This window comes from Diceros bicornis, chromosome 34 (assembly GCF_020826845.1).
Source record: "Diceros bicornis minor isolate mBicDic1 chromosome 34, mDicBic1.mat.cur, whole genome shotgun sequence".
Lineage (NCBI taxonomy): Eukaryota > Metazoa > Chordata > Mammalia > Perissodactyla > Rhinocerotidae > Diceros > Diceros bicornis.
In genome coordinates this window covers 6,511,072-6,531,045 of record NC_080773.1, presented here as the reverse complement: position 1 = coordinate 6,531,045, position 19,974 = coordinate 6,511,072, and the positions used below count along the sequence as shown (strand labels likewise).

Below are 19,974 nucleotides of genomic sequence, written 5' to 3'. Positions count from 1 at the left end.
AACACTCTGTTTTAACTCCTATCTCAGGGCCTTTGCACTTGCTGGTTCCTCTGCCTAGAATATTGTTTCCCATGGCTGGATCCTTCTTATCATTTGGGACTCTGTGCAGTTGACCCCTCCTCGGAGAGTCCCTCCCTGCCCATAATTTCCAAAGGTCCCTGCCCACCCGGCACCCTTACACCAGCATACCCTCTGGTACTTCACTAGAGGCATTTCATCCTCTTCCTAGATAGGCACCATTAGAAGCATCTCTTTTACTCCCCTGCCCACTGCTGACCATCCCCACTGGACTGTCAGCCGAAAGAGGACAGATATCACCTCTGTCACAGTTCCTGAGCCAGCCACTCTCCAGCACCGTAGAGAAAGCTGCCTTAACAAACCCTCAGTGCTTCCTCAAGCCCGCCCCCATCTCAGGCAGGGAGTGCAGTGTCCTTCCTGCCCAGCAGATGGTCCTCTCCCAGAGGAGTTCTCTCCCCTATGGTTTAGAGGCCCCAACAATCTGGCAATCCAGACATTAGCCCGCTCAGCGATGGCAGTCCATGAACATGAGGGGGTACAGAGAATGAGAAAAACAGTACAGCATTACGAGAGATGAGCAAGACATAATATATACATCAATAAGCAAACACATCTTTAAAAAGATGCACAAAGAAAAACAACAGAGAAAATACACTAAAATGCTATCGGTAATTGTTTTAGGATGATAGGAATAAGGAGGAGAGTTTCTTCTTTCCTCCATATTTCCCAAGTTCCAAGCCTCTGTGTTCAGCCTAAGGGGCCTCAGCACACAGGGGTGAACAAAAGCCAGGCCCAAGCTGGCGTCATCTGTGGCAGTGCCCTCTGCGTGGCATTAGCATATCTAAAGACATATTAAGTTGGCAGAAGGGAGGTAGCAAAAAGAAGCCTGTGGAGTGGACTCCTTTGAGGGGAGGAGGAGGGCATAAGACCTCCAGACAGGGTGGCAGCTCGTCCTGGTTTGTCTGTGGTTTTCCTAGTTGCAGCACTGAACGTTACATGTGCCAGGAAACCCCTCAGTCCTGGGCACCCCAGGAAAGGTCCCTTCTAGCCACCTACCCCTGCATGTGCATGTTTTGATTCCACTCTCCCTAGGACCCCCGCATGTAACTAATTCAGTTTGTTATGCTTGCAGGATACAAGGTAAGGCTACAAAAATCAACTGAATTTCTAAAACAATTAGAAAATGAAGTTTAAAGAAAAATAACATTAACAGTAGCATCCAAAACCATGAAATAGTAGAGATAAATTTAACACAATAAGTACAAGATCTATCTACTGAAAATTGTAACACATTGCTTAGAGAAATTAAAGATGACCAAGACAAATGCAATGGTATACCCCATTAATGGACTAGAAGACTCGGTATGGTTAAGACGTCAGTTCTTCCCATATTAACCTAGAGACTCAATGCAATGCCAATCAAAATCCCAGCAGGCTTCTAAGTAGAAATTGGCAAGCTGATTTTAAAATTGTATATAGATCTGCAAAGGAAAAGTCAAAAGGGTATTGAAGAAGATGGGTAAAGTTGGAGGACTTATCTACCAGTTTTCAAGACTACAAAGCTACAGTAATCAAGCCAGTGTGGTACTGTATACAAATAGACAAACAAACCAATGAATAAAATAGAGAATTCAGAATTCACAGATATAGTCTCAATTTATATCAAAGGTGCCAATGCAATTTAGGGAGAAAAGAAGGTCTTTATAATAAATGATGCTGCAGCAACTGATGATCCATAAGGAAAAAACTCATCCCCTATCCACACCACACACAAAAATTAATTTGAGATGGATCACAGACCTAAATATAAAACTGTAAAGCTTCTAGAATAAAAACACAGGGAAAAATTTTTGTGACTTTAGGGTAGACAAAGATTTTTTATGGAATGAAAAGCACAACACATAAAATAAATAAGTGATAAACTAGACTTCATCAAAATTAAAAACTTTTGCTTTTCAACTGGGAAAAAATATTTGCAATATATCTGACAAAGGATACCCAGAATATATAAAGAACTCTTAAAACTCAACAAGAAGAAAACCCAAATAAAAAACGGGCAAAAATTCTGAACAGAGTTCATAAAAGAAGAGATACAAATGGCCAATAAGCAGGGAAAAGATGTTCAAGATTCTTTATCACGACGGAAATGCAAATAAGCTATTGGTGCAAATACAACACAGTGGCAAAAATTAAAGACTGAGAATACCAAGTATTGATGAGAAAGTGGACCGACTGGAATTCTCACATGCAGTGCTGTTGAGAATGTAACACGGTACAACTACTTTAGAAAACTGTTTGACAGTGTCTTATAAACACACTCTTATCATACAGCCCAGCAATTCCACTCTTAGGTCTTACTCAAGAGAAATAAAAATGTATGTCCAAAAAGACTTCTGGCACAAATATTCATAGCAGTCAGAAACTGGAGACCCAGATGTCCATCAATTTGTGAACATATTATGGTACATCCATATAATGGAATCCTACTCAGCAATAAAAAAGAACAACATAGATGAATCTCAAAAGCATAATGCGAGTAACAGAAATCAGACTCAAAGACTACATACTGTATGATTCTATTAATACAAAATTCTAGTAAAGATAAAACTATAGTGACAGAAAGCAGATCAGTAATTACCAGGGGAGGGAGAAGTGGGGCAAAGGGACAGAAGAGACCTTTTTAGGGTAATGGAAATGTTTGTATCTTGATTGTGGTAGTAGTTACATGACTGTACATATTTATCAAAACTCAAAAAACTATACACTTAAAAATAGTGATTTTTATTATATGTAAATTATACCTCAATACAGCAAATAAAACAGAAGAGGCTTGGTTAGAGGGGTTCTGGGAAGGTGGCAGTGGGGAAGTGTCATATTTTTTGACTCTCTCTGAATCCCCACATAAAGGCAGACAGAGCAATGAGATAGCAAAACCAAAACCAGGGACAGAATTTGCAATAAAAGTAATTGACAAAATATCCCCAGGGACTCCAAAATAAAAGCAGATGAGGAATATAACACAGGAGAAAATCTAGGTGCCCTTGGGTTTGGCAATGACTTTTTGGATACAACACCAAAACCATAATCCATGAAAGAAAAAATTAGAAAGTGGACTTTATTAAAATTAAAGATGTCTACTCTGCAAACGCCATTGTAAAGAGAATGAAAAGAACTCCTAAAACTCAACAATAAAATAACAAACCACTCGATGAATAAATGGGCAAAAACCATGAACAGACACCTCACCAAAGAAGACATATGGGTGACAAATAAGCACATGAAAAGATGGTCAATATCATATGTCATCAGGGAACTGCGAATTAAAACAATGAGATGCCGCTACATACCTATTAGAATGGCTAATATACAAAACACTGACAACACCAAATGCTGGCAAGGACATGGGTCAACAGCAACTCTCATTCCTTGCTGGTGGGAATGCAAAATGGTACAGCCACTTTGGAAGACAGCTGGCGATTTCTAACAAAGCAAACATAGTCTTACTAATCTAGCATCACGCTCTTTGGTATTTACCCAAATGAGCTGAAAACTTCTGTCCACATAAAAACTTTAACATGAATACTTATAGCAGCTTTATTCATAAGCACCAAAACTTGGAAGCAACCAGAAGGTCCTCCAATCGATGAACGGATAAACAACCTGGGGTATATTCAGCAACAAAAAGAAACAAGCTATTAAGCCACACAAAGACATGCAGGAACCTTAAATGCACATTGCTAAATGAAAGAAGCCAGTCTGAAAAGCCCACATACTGCATGATTCCAACTACATGATATTTTGGAAAAGGCAAAACTATAGAGACAATAAAAAGACTGGTGATTGTGAGGGGAAGAGGGCAAGGGATGAACAGATGGAGCACAGGGGATCTTTAGGGCAGTGAAACTATTCCATATGATACTTTAATGGTAGATATGCGTCATTATAAAGCTACAGAACGTACAACACCAAGAGTGAACCATAACGTAAACTGTGCACTTCAGTTAATAACAACACATCAACACTGCCTCATCAATTGTCCCATATGTAGCACACTAATGTGAGACATTAATGATAGGGGGAACTAGGGGAGGGGGTTTATGGGAAATCTCTGCATTTTCTGCTCAATTTTTCTACAAACTTAAAACTGCTCTGAAAAATAAAATATATTAATTTAAACAAAACAGAAAAGCAGATGAGCCAAACTCACCCACATCACAAGACCTGCATGGTTTCACTGTCTGTGTAGGAAGAAGCAGAGGGAGGCAAGAGTGTGTGTGACGGACCTAAGAGCAAGAAAACCCCACAAGAGACAGCAGGTCTTCACTGAGAACACGGCGGGCCGGTGTGACTGGGAGCAGCTGAAACTGGGAGGGCTTTCACCTACTCCAGTAGTGGGTGAAGGCTGGGGCCCTGCGAAATCTCGAAACTGTCCATCCAGGGACAACAGGGATGAAGGAAGAGAAGGGCCAGATACGAGTGGGGGAGGAGAACAGAGCCAGGAAATCTCAAAAATCTCAGAAACGTTTCTCCATATCTTTTGTAAAAAGACACAAAAACAACAGAAATGAGAACTCTATGAAATTAGAAAACTTATCCTGACCCACAACTCCTAAAATTTAAGGAAAATGAATTTTATCTAACAATGAGCAATAGCAAAGTATCAAGGTCAAATCTCATATTGTCATAATAATAAAAAAGAGAATAAGGAGCAGAATAACAGTCCCTACAGACAATGAGAGCCACTAGAAAGATGTATCCATAAAGCAGATCAAACTACAACCTTCAATTTCAAGATAAGCAGCCTTTTAGCTTAAGAAAATGACATACGATATAAAAAAACAACATATCAGAATTAGAAAAACTTAAAAATGAGGCATCAGAACTCAAGAAAGAATTAGAAATTAAAGAAAAAAAAATCATTTCAGTAATGAAAACTATAGCAGGTGAAATGGTGATACCGGCTCAACACAAGGTGGGCGTAAGAGAAGCCATCTTAGAGAAGAAAGCCATGTTGGAACTATGAATAACCCTGACTCACCAGCCCCTCTGAATCTTTGCTTTAGTTTGCCTAAACAAGAAAGGGTCTGTCTCTGGGGGATTTGCAGGCTCTGCAGATTTTATGGCCCCTTCCAGCTGCGATAAGATGATAACTTTGTTCTTTCCAGTTCCCTAGGAATGTGGTGGCCTCTGGACAGAGATGCTATGCTGATATCCACGACAACTGAAAGACCTGATGTGGCAACTCCCAGTCTGGTGTTGCAGACTAACCCTCTCCCTTTCCTAATCCCTTGCCCATAATTCACTGGCCCATATAATGGCTTCAAGATTCTGTATCCCCCTTAAAATGGTTCTTTCGGACATTAGTCGGCCACCTTCCCCCTTGCTAGCAAGTTGTAATAAAAAGTCCTTTCTCTCCTGCCTCCTTGCCTCTGGACTATTGCAGTGGGCAGATGACCCCACCTTGGGTGGTAAAAATGGTAGCCTCCCAAAAAATATGTCCATGTGCTAACTCCCAGAACCTGTGACAGTGACCTTATTTGTAAAAAAGGTCTTTGTTGATGTCATTAAGTATCTCCAGACGAGGAGACTGTTCTGGATTATGCGGGTGGGCCCTACATCCAGTGACAAGTGTCCTTTACAAGAGACACGGAAGAGGAGAAGGCCAAGTGAGGGTGGAGGCAGAGACTGAAGTGATGCGGCTACAAGCTAAGGCACGCCTAGGAACGCCTGGAGCCAAGAGAAGCCGGATGAGGCAAGGGCAGGACAGTCCTCCAGAGTCTTCGGACGGAGCGCAGCCCCGCCGACACCTTGATTTTGGACTTCTGGCTTCCAGAGCTGTGAGAGGATAAACTTGTGTTGTTTGAAGTCACTCAGCTGTGGTGCTGGTCACAGCAGCACCAGGAAACGAGTGTAGCTCAGCCACCCAAGAGGGAGCACAAGCAGGAACGACACAACAGACAAGCCTTAAGGCAACGCGATGGCGGACAGGAGAACAACCAAACGCAAAAAGAAAGCAATAAAAAGGATTCAAAAGAAAGAGACAAACTCTTAACTCAGCAATTCTATCTGCATCTCAGAATTTTCCTTAAAGGAATCATCATGGATGTTCTGAAGATTCATATAATCATTGCATTATTTTTAACAGCCCCCAGACACAACTTACTTTCTGAAAGTACAACTCAAAAATCCCTAAATTGTTGAAGGGGTTCATCCATTTTCCCAATTTGATCTTGGTTTTCTAAATAAACTGGGCCCTGAAACAAGGCACCTTATAAGGACCCATGCCTACTGTCAGATTAATGGTGCTGCATTAACGCTGTCACAATTACACTCTACGAAGATTCTGCTGCTTAAAAAATGAAGTGTCTTCATTAAATTGACCATTAATTAGTCGACAAAAGGATCTTTAACAGAACTTACTTTAATATATCCAAACATTGGGAGGGCTTGGTTGGACAATTTTCTTGGCATGTCTGTTTCTGGATTAATATGGTGTCGATCAGGACAGAGCCTTTTGTCTCTGAAAAAAAGTAACTGGATTTTAAAACCAGAAAAAAACAATAACTTTTAACATATATTTTAAAGTATTCTTTAGGAAAATTAATCTATAATTAAAATCAGAAAACTTTTATTCCAGTTTAAAAGTAACCCATATTAAATACTTCAGATGACACTAACAATATGCAAATAAGTGGAAAGAGATCCTAAAATTTAATTAACACTGAATAAACTTAAAGGAAAGAGTTACTTCATTATTTCTCTAGACATTCTTAAATGCAATATGTAAATGAACAAAACGTACTTCCAAAATAAAGACTCTGAACCAGAAACGCATCCCCGTAACCCACCCACAACAAAGGCCAATTAACCTCTAAACCAGAAGCCACTCCTTAACCCAAACTGAGAACTAGCTGAAGCTTCAGTTTCGAAAGTCAATATTCTATTTAAAGGCATAATGGAAATTGCTGCTAATAATCTATTTAATGTAGCATAATTTTACAAAGTTAATGTCAACAGTGATCTTAAAATTAAATTCAATCCAGTAGATACATATCAGACACCTCCTACCCAGTCCCAGCCACTATCTATCAAGTATTGGCATCATGTCTGCATCAGAGAGAGGCCCCTGCGACTGTTAAGATGTCCATGCTCTCCACGTTGATTTACAGAACGAATGCAGTTGTATCAAAATTTCATCAGGATTTCTGAAGAAATTGACGAGCCTATTCTAAAACGTATACGGAGATGCAAGGGACTTAAAAATAGCCAAAACAACCTTGAAGAAGAGCAAAGGTGGAGGACTTACATACCAAATTCCAAGACTCATAAGAATATAAGCTACAGTACTTGCGAAAGTGTACTACTGGTGTAAGGACGGACGTACAGACCAATGTAACAGAGCAAGTCCACAAACGGACCACACAGACTATCATCAGGTTTACATCAAAGAAACCAATTCGGTGAGAACACAATGAGGTTTTAGATATATGATGCTGGAGCAAGTGCTTATCCATATGGGAAAAAGGATACTTCATACCATATATAAAAATTAATTCAATATGGATTATATGCCTAAATGTGAAAGCTGAAACTATAAAGCTTTTATTTTTTTTTATTTTATTATTTTTTTGTGAGGAAGGTCAGCCCTGAGCTAACATCCATGCTAATCCTCCTCTTTTTTTTTTGCTGAGGAAGACTGGCTCGGAGCTAACATCTATTGCCAATCTTCCTCCTTTTTTCCCCCAAGGCCCCAGTAGATAGTTGTATGTCATAGTTGCACATCCTTCTAGTTGCTGTATGTGGGACGCAGCCTCAGCATGGCCGGAGAAGCAGTGCGTCGGTGCGCGCCCGGGATCCGAACCCGGGCCGCCAGTAGCGGAGCGCACGCACTTAACCGCTAAGCCACGGGGCCGGCCCTATAAAGCTTTTAGAATAAAATATAGAAGAATGTCTTCATGACCTAGAGATAGACAAATATTTCTTACATAAGGACACAAAAAACAGTAACCATAAAATACTTCATCAAAATTAAAAATGTCTGTTCATCAAAAGACTATTAAAAGAGTGAAAAGGCAAGCCACAGACCAGGAGAAGATATTCTCAGTGCCCACATCCAATAGAGTACTTATATCTAGGATAAATAAATGACTCCTAAAACCCATAAGAAAAAGATAAACACCCCATTTAAAAAATGGACAAAAGACCTGAAGGGGCACTTCACAAAAAGGGGATGGTCAAATGCCCCACAAGCATATGAAAAGACGTGCAACATCATTTATTATCAGGGAAACACAAACGAAAATCATGCTTCACCACTACACCCTCATGAACACTAGTGTTAGTGAGGACACGGAGCAACTCAAACTCTCTCAGACACTGCTGATGGGATCATGAGATGGTCAACCACTTCGGAGAAGTTAAACGTAAGTCTACCCCATGACCCAGTGATTCCACTCCAAAGTATATACCCAAGAGAAATGGGTGCATATTTCCACAAAAAGACAGGTACAAGAATGTCCATGGCAGCTTCATACATAATAGCCAAACACTGGAAACAAGCCACAGGCCCACTAGCAGGAGAATGGATATACACACTGTAACATACTCATACAACACAATACTGAGCCACAAAATAAATACCGATACACACAACAACATAGATGAACGTCACAGATTTTAGGTTGAAGGTACTATAATTGCATTTATATGAAGTTCAACAACAAGCAAAACTAATCAATGTTGACAGCTACCAGGAGGGTGGTTACTTCTGGGGAAGGGGCATGAGGGGACCTCCAGGGCGCTCCCTCAGAGTGGGTGGTGTTTACACGGGGGCACACGTACGTGACAGTTCATCAAGCTGCAAATTGATCATCTCTGCCTACTGTCTGTTATATCTCAATTTAAAAAAAGACGACTGGCTTACTTGCAAAAACCAAAAGCCTTAAGATACGGACAAAGAGGCCTTGTGGCTTTTTCATCTTCTTTGGCTTCCAGAACCCCTGCAGTGAATTCATACAGCTCCAATGGAATCGTGGCCTCTGCTCGCTCCAAGTAGCGCAGGACACCAGCTGCATGGCACGCACTTCTCTCCGTCAGCAGCAAGACAGATTTGGTCCTTTCATCTCCCTGTTCTGCAGGAGAACCCTTAAAATGGGGGGTGAATAAGGAAAGCAGGTCATCCATACCAGTGTAAACGATGAAACTCTGTGGACTCTGAATTTGTCACTACACAGAAAATGCCAGTGGAATATTAAAAGATAATAAAAATTAATCAAACCTGTTCGGCTAAACTCTGAAAATGATCAGACATGCAATACAGGCGTCCACCAAAAATTTTTGGAGAGGAAGGAAAGCTGAAGTGAACCACACATGTGGCATCAGTGATGGCCAAGAGCGGTATGCAATCATCAGTTAAGGCTGGAGAGAAGATTCCAACAATTTCAAATGAAGCTGGAGTTGTACTACACTTTCTCTACAGAGCAATTCCAGTAACCATACTTCAACACATTTCTTCATTGCATTTTACTTTTTAGATGCAAAGAAATCTCTTTCCCATTGTTTTCCAAAAATGTCACAGCCCAGCAATTAAATTTCAGAGAAAAGTGCTCTCCCTTTTAGCTTGAAAAATGTCTCTTTTTATTACAAATACAGGCTGCCCACATGTTTTATGCTTATTTTACACATTTTACTTTTATATTTCTAATATTAAATTTACCAATCATTTACGACCACAGGCACGTACATATATCTAACACATAATAATGAGACAGCGATCCTTAAGCTGGAACTCCAGGGAGAATGTCCAGACTAAGGGTAGCTGCCTACTGACCTGAGAGCCCTGGGGCTCCTAGATCCACCTCAACATCAAAATCTTGGCGCAGGTTAATCTTCGTTTTTAAATTAACGTTACTAATAAATTCTCAGTAAATCTGGGGGACGCTGAGAAATTTGGAGACGAGATATTTAAATGAATTGAAGACATGATTCCTATTAGTTCAGCTTCTCTAAACGTAAGTATGAATTAAAACACTTACCTAATGCAATGTGAGAGCCAGAACTTAACTTCTTCTTCCACTGTTCCAAAACTCTTTTTAAATCAAAAACCATTTCTTTATGCATTTTCAAGCAAAATATTGAACTGCTTTCGACTACCTAAAGATGAAAGCAAAGAAGCCAGTGCACAGGCAGGAACGTAAGCCTGAAGTCAATTGTTCTATCGATAATTATGAATATGAACCACTTTAAATTATCTGTGAGGGCATTACCTCATTGATCCACTAATCCTAAGAATGAGATGACAGTAAATTTAAATAAATATAATTCCAAAATTCTATAGTTTATATCTAAAAACTTGCTCAAGTGAAACAAACATTATTTTGCTAAAACTGCTTTCTTTTTTAAATAATACATACACACGTGTGTGTATATATATGTACGTGCCTGTGTATATGTGTGTGTGTACATACATATATATAAATATATATACAGATATCTGTGTATGTATCCACCTGTATATGTACGCACCAAATTTATGGTACTATTGTCAACTGGGGTTTTCTCACTACACCTTCCAGTTCATTGTTGTTGAAAGGTGGATGTACTCCTGATTCTTATATTTTATTTTGTATTTGGCTTTGTTTCTATATTTTAGCATAATTTATACAAAATCAGATTAAATTACTCTTTAGCTAATTTATTTGGCTTTTCTGGCTACATGATAATATATTTCAGTGTCATCTTCTCTATTTTCTTAAATAAAGGGTACAGAAGATGCTGGCATTTCTTCGTGAATCGGATCCTTTTAGTGCCCCACCATGACAAGACACAGGCACTGCTCCCTCAGGGAACGCTCATTGTCAGCAGAAAGGCTGGTCCCACCTTGAGGCTCCCCCTCAATGTCAGGCCTCCTGCTACCAGCACTTACAGCAGAACCCACCTCCTCTTCTGACCGATGTTAAACTAATAAACTTTTATCCCCCGTCAAATATTTAACAACCCCAATAACTCTCTGTGGACTCGAGGCTCAATTATAGTTTAAACAAACAGTTAAGAACACTTTGTGTGTGGAAGTGCTCACCTTACACACTATTTCTGTTTCAGCTACAGAACAGGTGAAGATCAAGGTCTTTTGTGCCTGACTTGGAATGAAATCAAGAGTTTGGAGTAAAGTAGAGGTTTTTTCACATTCTAGGCAAAGATGCACTACCTGGTAATGAAATATAGAAACAATGTGACGGAAAAAATGTTCAAGGTGGTCCCATTTCACTTTTCATAGGTAAGGTGTGATTTTCACAGAATACATAGGAAATCAATATAAACTTAAATACACAGTTACAGATTTGTGTATGAAACTAAAGCTATAATCTTTTAATATTAAGCCATGAAATAAAGGTGACTTGCTTGAGTTCATCAGCCTCCACCGCACCCCGGACTCATTACCTGCTGGACACTGCCATAGACAGCGGCCTCCTCCATGGCCGTGATCACCACGTAGGGGTCATTCATGCACTCTCTCACCAAATGTCCCACGTGTCTGTCCCAGTGAAGTCCAACAGCAACAATCTGACGGGGTGCAGACTCCCTTTCTCCAACTTCAACATTTTTTTTAAAGTTATCTAATATAGCAAACATCTAAAAAATTAGTATAATTTCATTTTTATTTCAAAAGAGAATAATATTTAGTCTGACAGAATATAAAAGGTAAAGGGTTATATATTCTCTCTTCTCAGAGTGGGGAGAGCCTTTATAAAAAAGTAAAAGAAAAAACTAAAAAGGAGAAAATGTTTACTATAAACAAAACACAAACAAGATCTGGGTAAACAAGTAACATGTAATAAAGGATTAAGCTCCTTATAAAAAAACTTATACAAACTGATTTAAAAAAGTGATCTCACCAACAGAAAATAAGCACAGGAAACGAACAGGCAGCTCAGAGAAGAATAGGTACAAATGGCCAGTAGAAATTAATGCTCAACTTCACAAGGAATCAGGGAAATACAGACTCAGCTAAGAGAAACCTCCCTGAGAAAGAATTTTTGCTCTTCAAAGAAAACTTGAATATTAGGAAGGAAATTTCAGATAAATGTTCTCTCTTATTAATTACAGAAGTTAAAGGAAAGATTTTTTTTAGATTAACTGGTTTCTTCTCCAGCTAAATATCCTTCCTTATTCCTAAAAGCAGTGAAGACTTTGTGTGTGTGTGTATATATATGTATTTTTTTTCTGAGTAGTAATGACATCTAAACGGATGCCATACTTACTTGTTCATTAGCTTCAGAGAATAATACTTCCACCTCATCCAAAATTAAGTGACAGAGTCTAAGAAATAACAAGCTTTGATATGTGAGAAGTCTCAGGAGGCTATGTGGTGTTGTAACAATTACATCACCTACATTTTAAAAGAAAAAACAATTAATATTTTAGGTTTTCCACAGGTTTTCCTAACATTTCCTTTGCTAAGATTCCACATACTTTCTAGATATGTCTTCTAATTAAACAAAAGGCTGTTTTTCTTCTTCAGGTGGCTCAGGCTAACCCCTGTCACTATGTGATTAAATACCTGGGCCCCCACCGGGATGGCGCTCCTGAAAGGCAGGGAGAGTTTTAGTCAACATCTAACAAACAGGAGGAGGCAGTAAACAGTCAGTAAATGAGTGAAATCACGTAGATTCTCAGTGAAACAGACAGAAGCCAGGATCAAACCTTCACTGGCCATATCCATTGGTAATCGACAAGTGAGGTCTAGACTGGTGACCTCATCACATGAGCCCTGCATCAGCCATGGCTCCCAGGCCCACCTGGGCAGAGTTCCACCGTGTTCTGTAGGGAAAACCAAACAGCTTGGAAAGGATGCTTACAGCCCCTTGGAAGCTTCAGATTTTTGGCTTCATCTTTGTGCAGTCCAATGGTTAACAACACAGGATGAAGAGGCCTAGAGGACAGGCTATCGTCTTCCAATAATTCAAAGACAAACTGGGCCTTTTTCCACCCAGGGCACACAATGACTGCCAGAGGCTGCAAAGACAAACAAATTCACGTAATTTTGCATAAAAGTTAGGAATCGAACATAAGTGAGGCATGCAGAACGCCACCTTGTAGAGAGTAAGCAAGCACTATGTAAATTTTTGCTATGATCATCATCACACAGGTCAGAAAAGTTAAAATATAATTTCATTAAAATGGATTCAAATACATTGACTCATTTTCCTAGGGCTTAAACTAAGCACTTCACAAATATTACTTTAGTCCTTAAAACACTCTTACAGGATAGGACCTATGACTATCTCATTTCATAGATGAGGACTCTGAGGCACAGACAGGTGAAGTCAGTTGCCCAAGGCTGCACAGCTAATACACGGTAGCAACAGGATTTGAAGCCAGGCAGTTTGGCTCTAGAGCTCCTGCTCCTAAGCACAAGGATGAACTACCTGCCTCCTGAAAGGGGCCTTAAAAAAGATTAACATCTCTTCCCGAGGAGATTAAATTTCCTATAGCGCCATCTGCACCCTGCCTCCACAATCCCACAGGTGTCTCCTGCAAGCGCACTGCCTGCCAACACCTCCTGGAGACGTGCCCTCAATTAACTGAAGACGAGAATGAGTCTCCTCTTTCCTCTATGCAGATCCAGGTGAGCGCCTGCTTCCAGGCGCCAGGTCTAAGAGCAGCCTGACCTGCGAAAGCAGAGCAGACACAAGAGGCAGGACCTGGACACCCCTTTCTGGCCTAGCCAGGGTTCTCTCTCAGCACAAGCTGCATCTCATCAACAGGGGTCAGCTGCTGACTAACTGAGGGACACAAACCTGTCCACTTGATTTTATTAAATCAACACATAGTAACTTAGCCAGTATTAAATCAATTCATAATAACTTAGCCGATGTTAAATCAACTCATAATAATTTAGCCAACATTAAATCAATATATAATAACTTAGCCAGTATTAAATCAATTCATAATAACTTAGCCGATGTTAAATCAACTCATAATAATTTAGCCAACATTAAACCAATATATAATAACTTAGCCAATGCAGACTTCCAAAGGGAAATCATTAAACTACATGGCATAATGAGAAAAACAAAACTAGTATCTTTCCTAAGATGCAATTCTAAGTGTCTTTTTGTACTGCTATTTTTCCCCTTATAATGAATGATGGAACCATCTGTGAAGGAGCCTTTGTGACAAGATCTGAGACAGAGGTCTTATATACATCAGGTCACCTCACAGCCAGAACCCAGCAAGCAGATGTCACCACCCCACTGTCATTTGATCCTCACAACCCATTTCTCTCCTTTCTATCGTCTTTCTCAGCTATTTTCCAATTCCTATGCATGGGAAAAATAAAGTAGGATTATAAAACGGTGTGTGGTGCTGTGAAAATAATCTAAAGAATATGGGACAAGATGACAGAAAACCTAAATTCTAATCCCACTTCTTGTCACATTTGTCAGCTGTTAAGAATTTATACCAGTAACTTTCCATGAGCTTAATTGTCTCATCTGTAAAATGATGAAAACAATACATGGCTTGATCATTTCATAGGGTCGTCACGACAGTCAGATGAATTAAATCAGTGAAATAATTTTACAAACTATATATTCATCTCTAAATGCCAGGACTCTCTTGACTCGGCCGATGGCCCACAACCGGGCGCTCATGGTGAGAATCCATGATGTGATAAGAGAAAGGAGTTTCTCAGAGGACAGTTTCTGTCCTGCCAGTTTGGAAACAAAATGAGTAATGTAACCTAAGCTTTACCAAAGGTCAGGTGCAAAATTTAGAAACAAATACTTAATCCATTTTGTTGTGAAACAAAATTATCTTCAACTTACTCCATTTCTACTTGGTAACGACTTGTAGCAGCCCCCTGTTTGCAAAATTGTAAGCACTGGTGGAAGGTACAAGAGAGGGTCATTTCCACAATGAGAAATGACAACCACATCACAGCCACGTGCTATGGGAGGCCAAGAGTAAGATTCGGTGTGGCTAGGTCCAGGAAACTTATTTCTTTGAAGAGCCTACAAAACATCAACAACAACCAAAAAACCACAATAAAGCATCGAAAACCAATAAAAACTCCATCTTACTGCTCACTTTACCCCAACAAAAAGTAGACTGCTCAATCTGGTATTTTCCAAGACCTAACTTGGTAAGTCCCCCTGAATCTTTTCCAGTACCAAACTCCCGCTATAAGACTCTTGCTTTTCCGGGGTCCAAATTCAAAGAACCCAATAGGTGGTCCACTGACCAACCAGGCATTAAAGCTCACCAGAACAAGAATGTCACTCCTCCTTTTCTTCCTAACACTCTGCCGGAGCATCAACTTCACTTGTAAAGCCTTTCACTAACACGCCTTTGCTTATTTTTGTACGTAACTGTCACTAAAACCTCCCACAGGTTCCAACCGAGGCGAGTCCTCCAGCCACAATGATCCCATCTTCCAAAGGGCTGAACTCATCAGCACCATTATCTCCAAGAACTCCTCGTCCCCAGGCCCCGCACCCTCACTGTAGTTGGGGCTGACGACTCTCTGCGCCAGGTGTGCAGCTGTCATCCTGGGATCCTCCTGCACCATCACCCTCTTGTCTGCAACTCCTGTCGTCGTCTTTCTTGGTTTGCTTTCTCGTTTTGGTGGAGAACTTAATTCAGTAGCTTCTTGACAAAGGGTACAGAGGAGTAAATTTGAGACTCGTGTGTCTGAAAACATCCTCATTCTACCTCTACACTTCATCGACAGTTTGAGTATAGACCTCCAGGTTGGAAATAACGTTCCATGAGAATTTTGGAGTCAATGCTCCTAGTGTTACTGTGGAGAAGTCAGAAGCCATTCTAATTCCTGATCGTGCGTGTGGGACTGGTTTCTTCTCTTGGGAAGCTTTCCTGGTCTCTGAATCTCTTGTTAAGATGCTTCACAACATGTCGACCACCCTGTTTCTTGGCTGTGCTGGGCCTGTGGTAGATAACTCTCTTAATTTGGAGAGTCATGTCCATTAAGTCCAGACATCATTCCTGTGTTACTCTTCTCATAATTTTCTGCCCTCTTCATTCTTTCCAGAAATCCCTTCCAGATATTGGACCTCAAATTGACTCTCAAATTCTTCCCTCCCCCATTTCCATCCTTTTGTGTTTTTGTTTTACTTTCTGCTAGTTCCCATTTTCTCTCAAATCTACTATTGATTTTTATTTCTATAACATTTTCAATTTCCAAGAAACTTTTTTATTCACCAACCATTACTGTTAATTACATGCAACGTCTTCTCTCATCTCTGAGGATATTTATTTTCTAACATTTTTCCTCCACTCCCTACATAGTTTGTTTCCTTCAGAGTTTGTTTGTTTTTTTAGGTGAGGGCTTTCTTCAAATGTCTGATGGTCCCTGAGGTCTGTGAACACTGAGGAGGCCACTAAGAGCTGACTAGAAGACGTGTGGGCCGGGCAAAGCTCGTCACCGTGCGAGTCACATCACTTTGGGAAGACAAGGCAGCAAGCAAGCGTTCTTACTGGGGGAATTCCAAAGAGCATCATCTAAAGGTCATTCTCCAGGGCCATTCAGTTTCTCCACAAAAAGCCTCCAATCGCCTTCCTGCAACCCTGGCTGTGGATGTTCAGGAAACAGGGTAGGAGGTTCACTACCCCACCCACTCCACTCCTTCCTCTGTAAGTCAGCCAGACTCTGTTGCCTGTTTCCATCTTCTAAAAGCCAGTGGAAATCTCCTGACCACCAAAGACTTCACTCTCTTTAGACTCATCCTTGGGGTTTTATCTTTCTTTTTTCTTTTTTTAATACTTTAAACTTTTTTTTTTGTATCAAGAAGGAAGTAGACAAACATGTATAATCAATTTACTAGGTGAAACCACAGGTCTATACAGCAACTTTGAAAAGAATGCTAAGTATATTATAATTGCTCTGGCAACTTGTTGCTACTTGGAAGTCCATTTCCAGAGGCAAGCTTGAAAAATTATCTCAGAAAAGCACTGTAGCTATACAATGGTTTCTCCACAAGAGAATTACTCACTTGTAAGAAGTTAACCTGGACTTAAGAATAAATGAGAAATTAATAACAAAAGCTTAAAAGAGAATTTCAAAAGCAGAGAAATTACACAAATGCAACCTTAGAACTGTTTATTAAAAATCCTTCTACATTAGAACAGCTCAGTATTCCTCTGTGAGTTTGGCTTTAGGGGCACTTTTACCCTTTTCAGGTCTGCTGAGAGTGGCGACATGTCAATGGACAGGCATGGCTCGATCTTGTTCCGGAGCACTGCAAGCGGCCGCCACGTGCCCGACTTCAGCTTCTGCAACTGAGAGAACACGTGCTTAGACGACTCTGCCTTGTGGCATCAGCACAGAAAGAACATCAGGCACTTTACGGAAATGTAAAAAATACAAGAGTTTGATTTCAATGTAAAAACCTAGGTATATATGCTTAGCAAAAACCACCAAAACTACCAAAATGAAAGGAAGATCATCTATTACCCAAATTAAAAAAGAGTAATTTCTCTAAAGCAATAATTCACTAGGTAATTTCTAAAGGGATGTCTTCGGGTCAAGTCCCCCACCTAAGGGGTTTCTTTTCTCATCTCAAGTTCAGAGGAAGGAAGAAGAGGGATTTAAAGAGTAAACAGTTTTGTTTCTTTTTTTACTTTTTTTATAGGGTTGTAATACCTGCTGCAGATCAGAGAGTCCATCAGCTCTCAAAGGATCAGGATTTAAAAACTGCAATAATCTGTAAAACAGTTAAAAGGACAATTTGAAGAAAAAAAGAATGTTTCCATTTCTTCAATTGAGCTATTATTTGAATTCTTTGACAGAGGTAAAATGAACTACATGTTGCAGGGCACAGCTATGAAATTACTGCTGGTTCTGTTCTGCCTTGTTCATTGCGATGTAAGGGTCACGGTGGTCATGCCAGTCTCCTGTGTCCCCACCTCGACCCCGGGCCCCAGGCCGTGGACTCGGCACTGCCAATCCCAGGAGCACCTGCTCCGACCAAGGAGAAGACTGCCTGGTCATGTGGTCATCTCATGGTTCTAAGAAACCCACTGCCTCCTTCTTCTTTGCTGTTTAATCTCGAACCACTTCCGGGTTCCCTGGACCCATAGTGGACTGACAGAACTGACGTAGTTTAATCAGTGAGCTCTATGTAAAAGACATTTAGCTCAACAGGAGATAAGATACCACCTTTTAATACAAAAATAAAAGGCAAGAGAATATCTTGGGGTTAATTTATCAAGTTAAAATTTTCTGCATGGATAATGCAAAATCTTTTGTTCGGAGTAAAATAAACACTTGTAGCACCATAGCTTTCAGGTGACAGGGTGGAGGGATGTCCTGGGAGTAGGATGTCAACTCAGGTGCATTAACTGCCACCCTTAGATCTGTGGGCTCCATAGCAGCCTGCAGAGACCTGGCCCTGAAACCCTGTGAGGAGCTCCTGCTGGGTGAGAGGACATCACAGGGCCACAGTGTGGCCTCTGAGAAGGGAGGCAGCCCAAACTGCTGCACATCAGCACCCTGCCCCGAATCATTCCAGGCCAATTAGTGGATACAGCACGACCTACCCACTTCTGAACCGTCAAACTCTGTCACTCTGGTGGCTTCAGAGCAGCCATAGTTACTTGGAATGTAAGAGTGTTTTAATCTATTTTTAACAACTTGTAAGTGAATACTCTGTGAGTCTGGCAGAACAAAAAAATCCCCAAGTTCAATGCTGCAAATAATTAAAGTTTCTCCAGCAGGTGGTAGGCCTATCTACCATCAGAAAACTGGGAAGAAAGCAAACACCAACTCACATAAAATCAACAGCCCCAAAAGATCAACTATATCTTATTGTTTCATAGAATTGTTCACTTCACCAAGAGAATCAGGAAGGGGAGGTAGGAAATGACTATTTACAGTGGAATGAAGCTTTAAACAGAAAAATCTTCACTAGTAAAGGGAAAAGAAAAAAATGAACTTGAGAGCCCACAGAAGACACCACGTGTATCTATTTTTTAATGGGAATGCAGGTTTGAAATTACTAATAAAATCATATGTAAATTCTTCCTGCTTATAATTTTATTACAATTATTTCAATAAAAAATTTAGGCCAAGAAAAAGTTCATACTTCACACAACCATTCTTCTCGTTGTATTCTTTCTTCTCAGCCAATCTAAGTGATTTCTCATTTGATTTCTGACAGGAAGCTCTAGAAATCAAAAACATTTATTAAAATTTCTGAACGTATTTACCCAAATCCTGAAAATATCTTTATTTTCTGGGGTAAAACTAAGAAGTACCACTGAGGGACGAGCTGGTCTACATAAGTAAGTTCATGTGAGAACTGAAGCCGAGCCCTTTAAATGTGAAAACCGTTGTGACAGTTCTGGCGCTCACCACGAGGGACAAAGCCCCTACAGCCTCTCTCTCCTACTGAATAGAAACTCTGAATAAAGTACAAAACTATAGGGGAGAGGAACCAAAATGTCAAAAACAACCAGAATCAGGGAGAATTTACCAGGCTTTCACCTTCCTCTACCTCTTGGTGTTGACCCGAAGGTGGCCCGAGACTTGAAGTGTACAGCGGATGTAGACATCAAAACCTCTGAAAGAAACCCTCTATTTCAAGCCAGAGAACCGAGAAGACGAGCCTTAAACCAGAGAGTGCGGGGAATCCCAAACGATTTTTTTCCTCTTTTTCTGTCCTGGCCCTGCCCCAAGGCCAGCTCTGACCACGAAGCTGCATGCTGCAATGGTAACGGCAGCGCAGTCACCTAAACCCTGAGAGAAAACCGCTCCCTCCCTCGAGGGGTACTGGGAAATGGGGACCCCGTGGTCTAAACACTGTGTGGGGAAAACCTCCATCTTTTTTTCTCTCTTATTTCTATTGTTGTGTTGCTCCACAAACAGCCCCAATCACATAGAACTGCCTGGCAGTCTCTCCAAGATAAACCATCTTCCTGGCCAGAGGAGCAAGGAGA

General features: G+C 40.5%; 1 protein-coding gene across 2 annotated transcripts in view; it reads right to left on the bottom strand.

Annotated features, from left to right (window-relative positions):
* Nucleotides 1-19,974, bottom strand: part of TDRD12 (tudor domain containing 12) — a 108,695-nt gene that overhangs the window by 18,901 nt on the left and 69,820 nt on the right. For both annotated transcript variants that reach the window (XM_058529075.1, XM_058529074.1), the window contains 12 exons: nucleotides 19,122-19,202; nucleotides 17,681-17,741; nucleotides 17,209-17,316; nucleotides 14,847-15,032; nucleotides 12,876-13,032; nucleotides 12,279-12,406; nucleotides 11,458-11,649; nucleotides 11,096-11,224; nucleotides 10,053-10,170; nucleotides 9,296-9,435; nucleotides 8,942-9,162; nucleotides 6,439-6,538 (listed from right to left, as the gene is read on the bottom strand). In XM_058529075.1, the coding sequence (XP_058385058.1) occupies nucleotides 6,439-6,538; nucleotides 8,942-9,162; nucleotides 9,296-9,435; nucleotides 10,053-10,170; nucleotides 11,096-11,224; nucleotides 11,458-11,649; nucleotides 12,279-12,406; nucleotides 12,876-13,032; nucleotides 14,847-15,032; nucleotides 17,209-17,316; nucleotides 17,681-17,741; nucleotides 19,122-19,202 (1,621 nt within the window). The remainder of the gene's footprint in view (nucleotides 1-6,438; nucleotides 6,539-8,941; nucleotides 9,163-9,295; nucleotides 9,436-10,052; nucleotides 10,171-11,095; nucleotides 11,225-11,457; nucleotides 11,650-12,278; nucleotides 12,407-12,875; nucleotides 13,033-14,846; nucleotides 15,033-17,208; nucleotides 17,317-17,680; nucleotides 17,742-19,121; nucleotides 19,203-19,974) is intronic.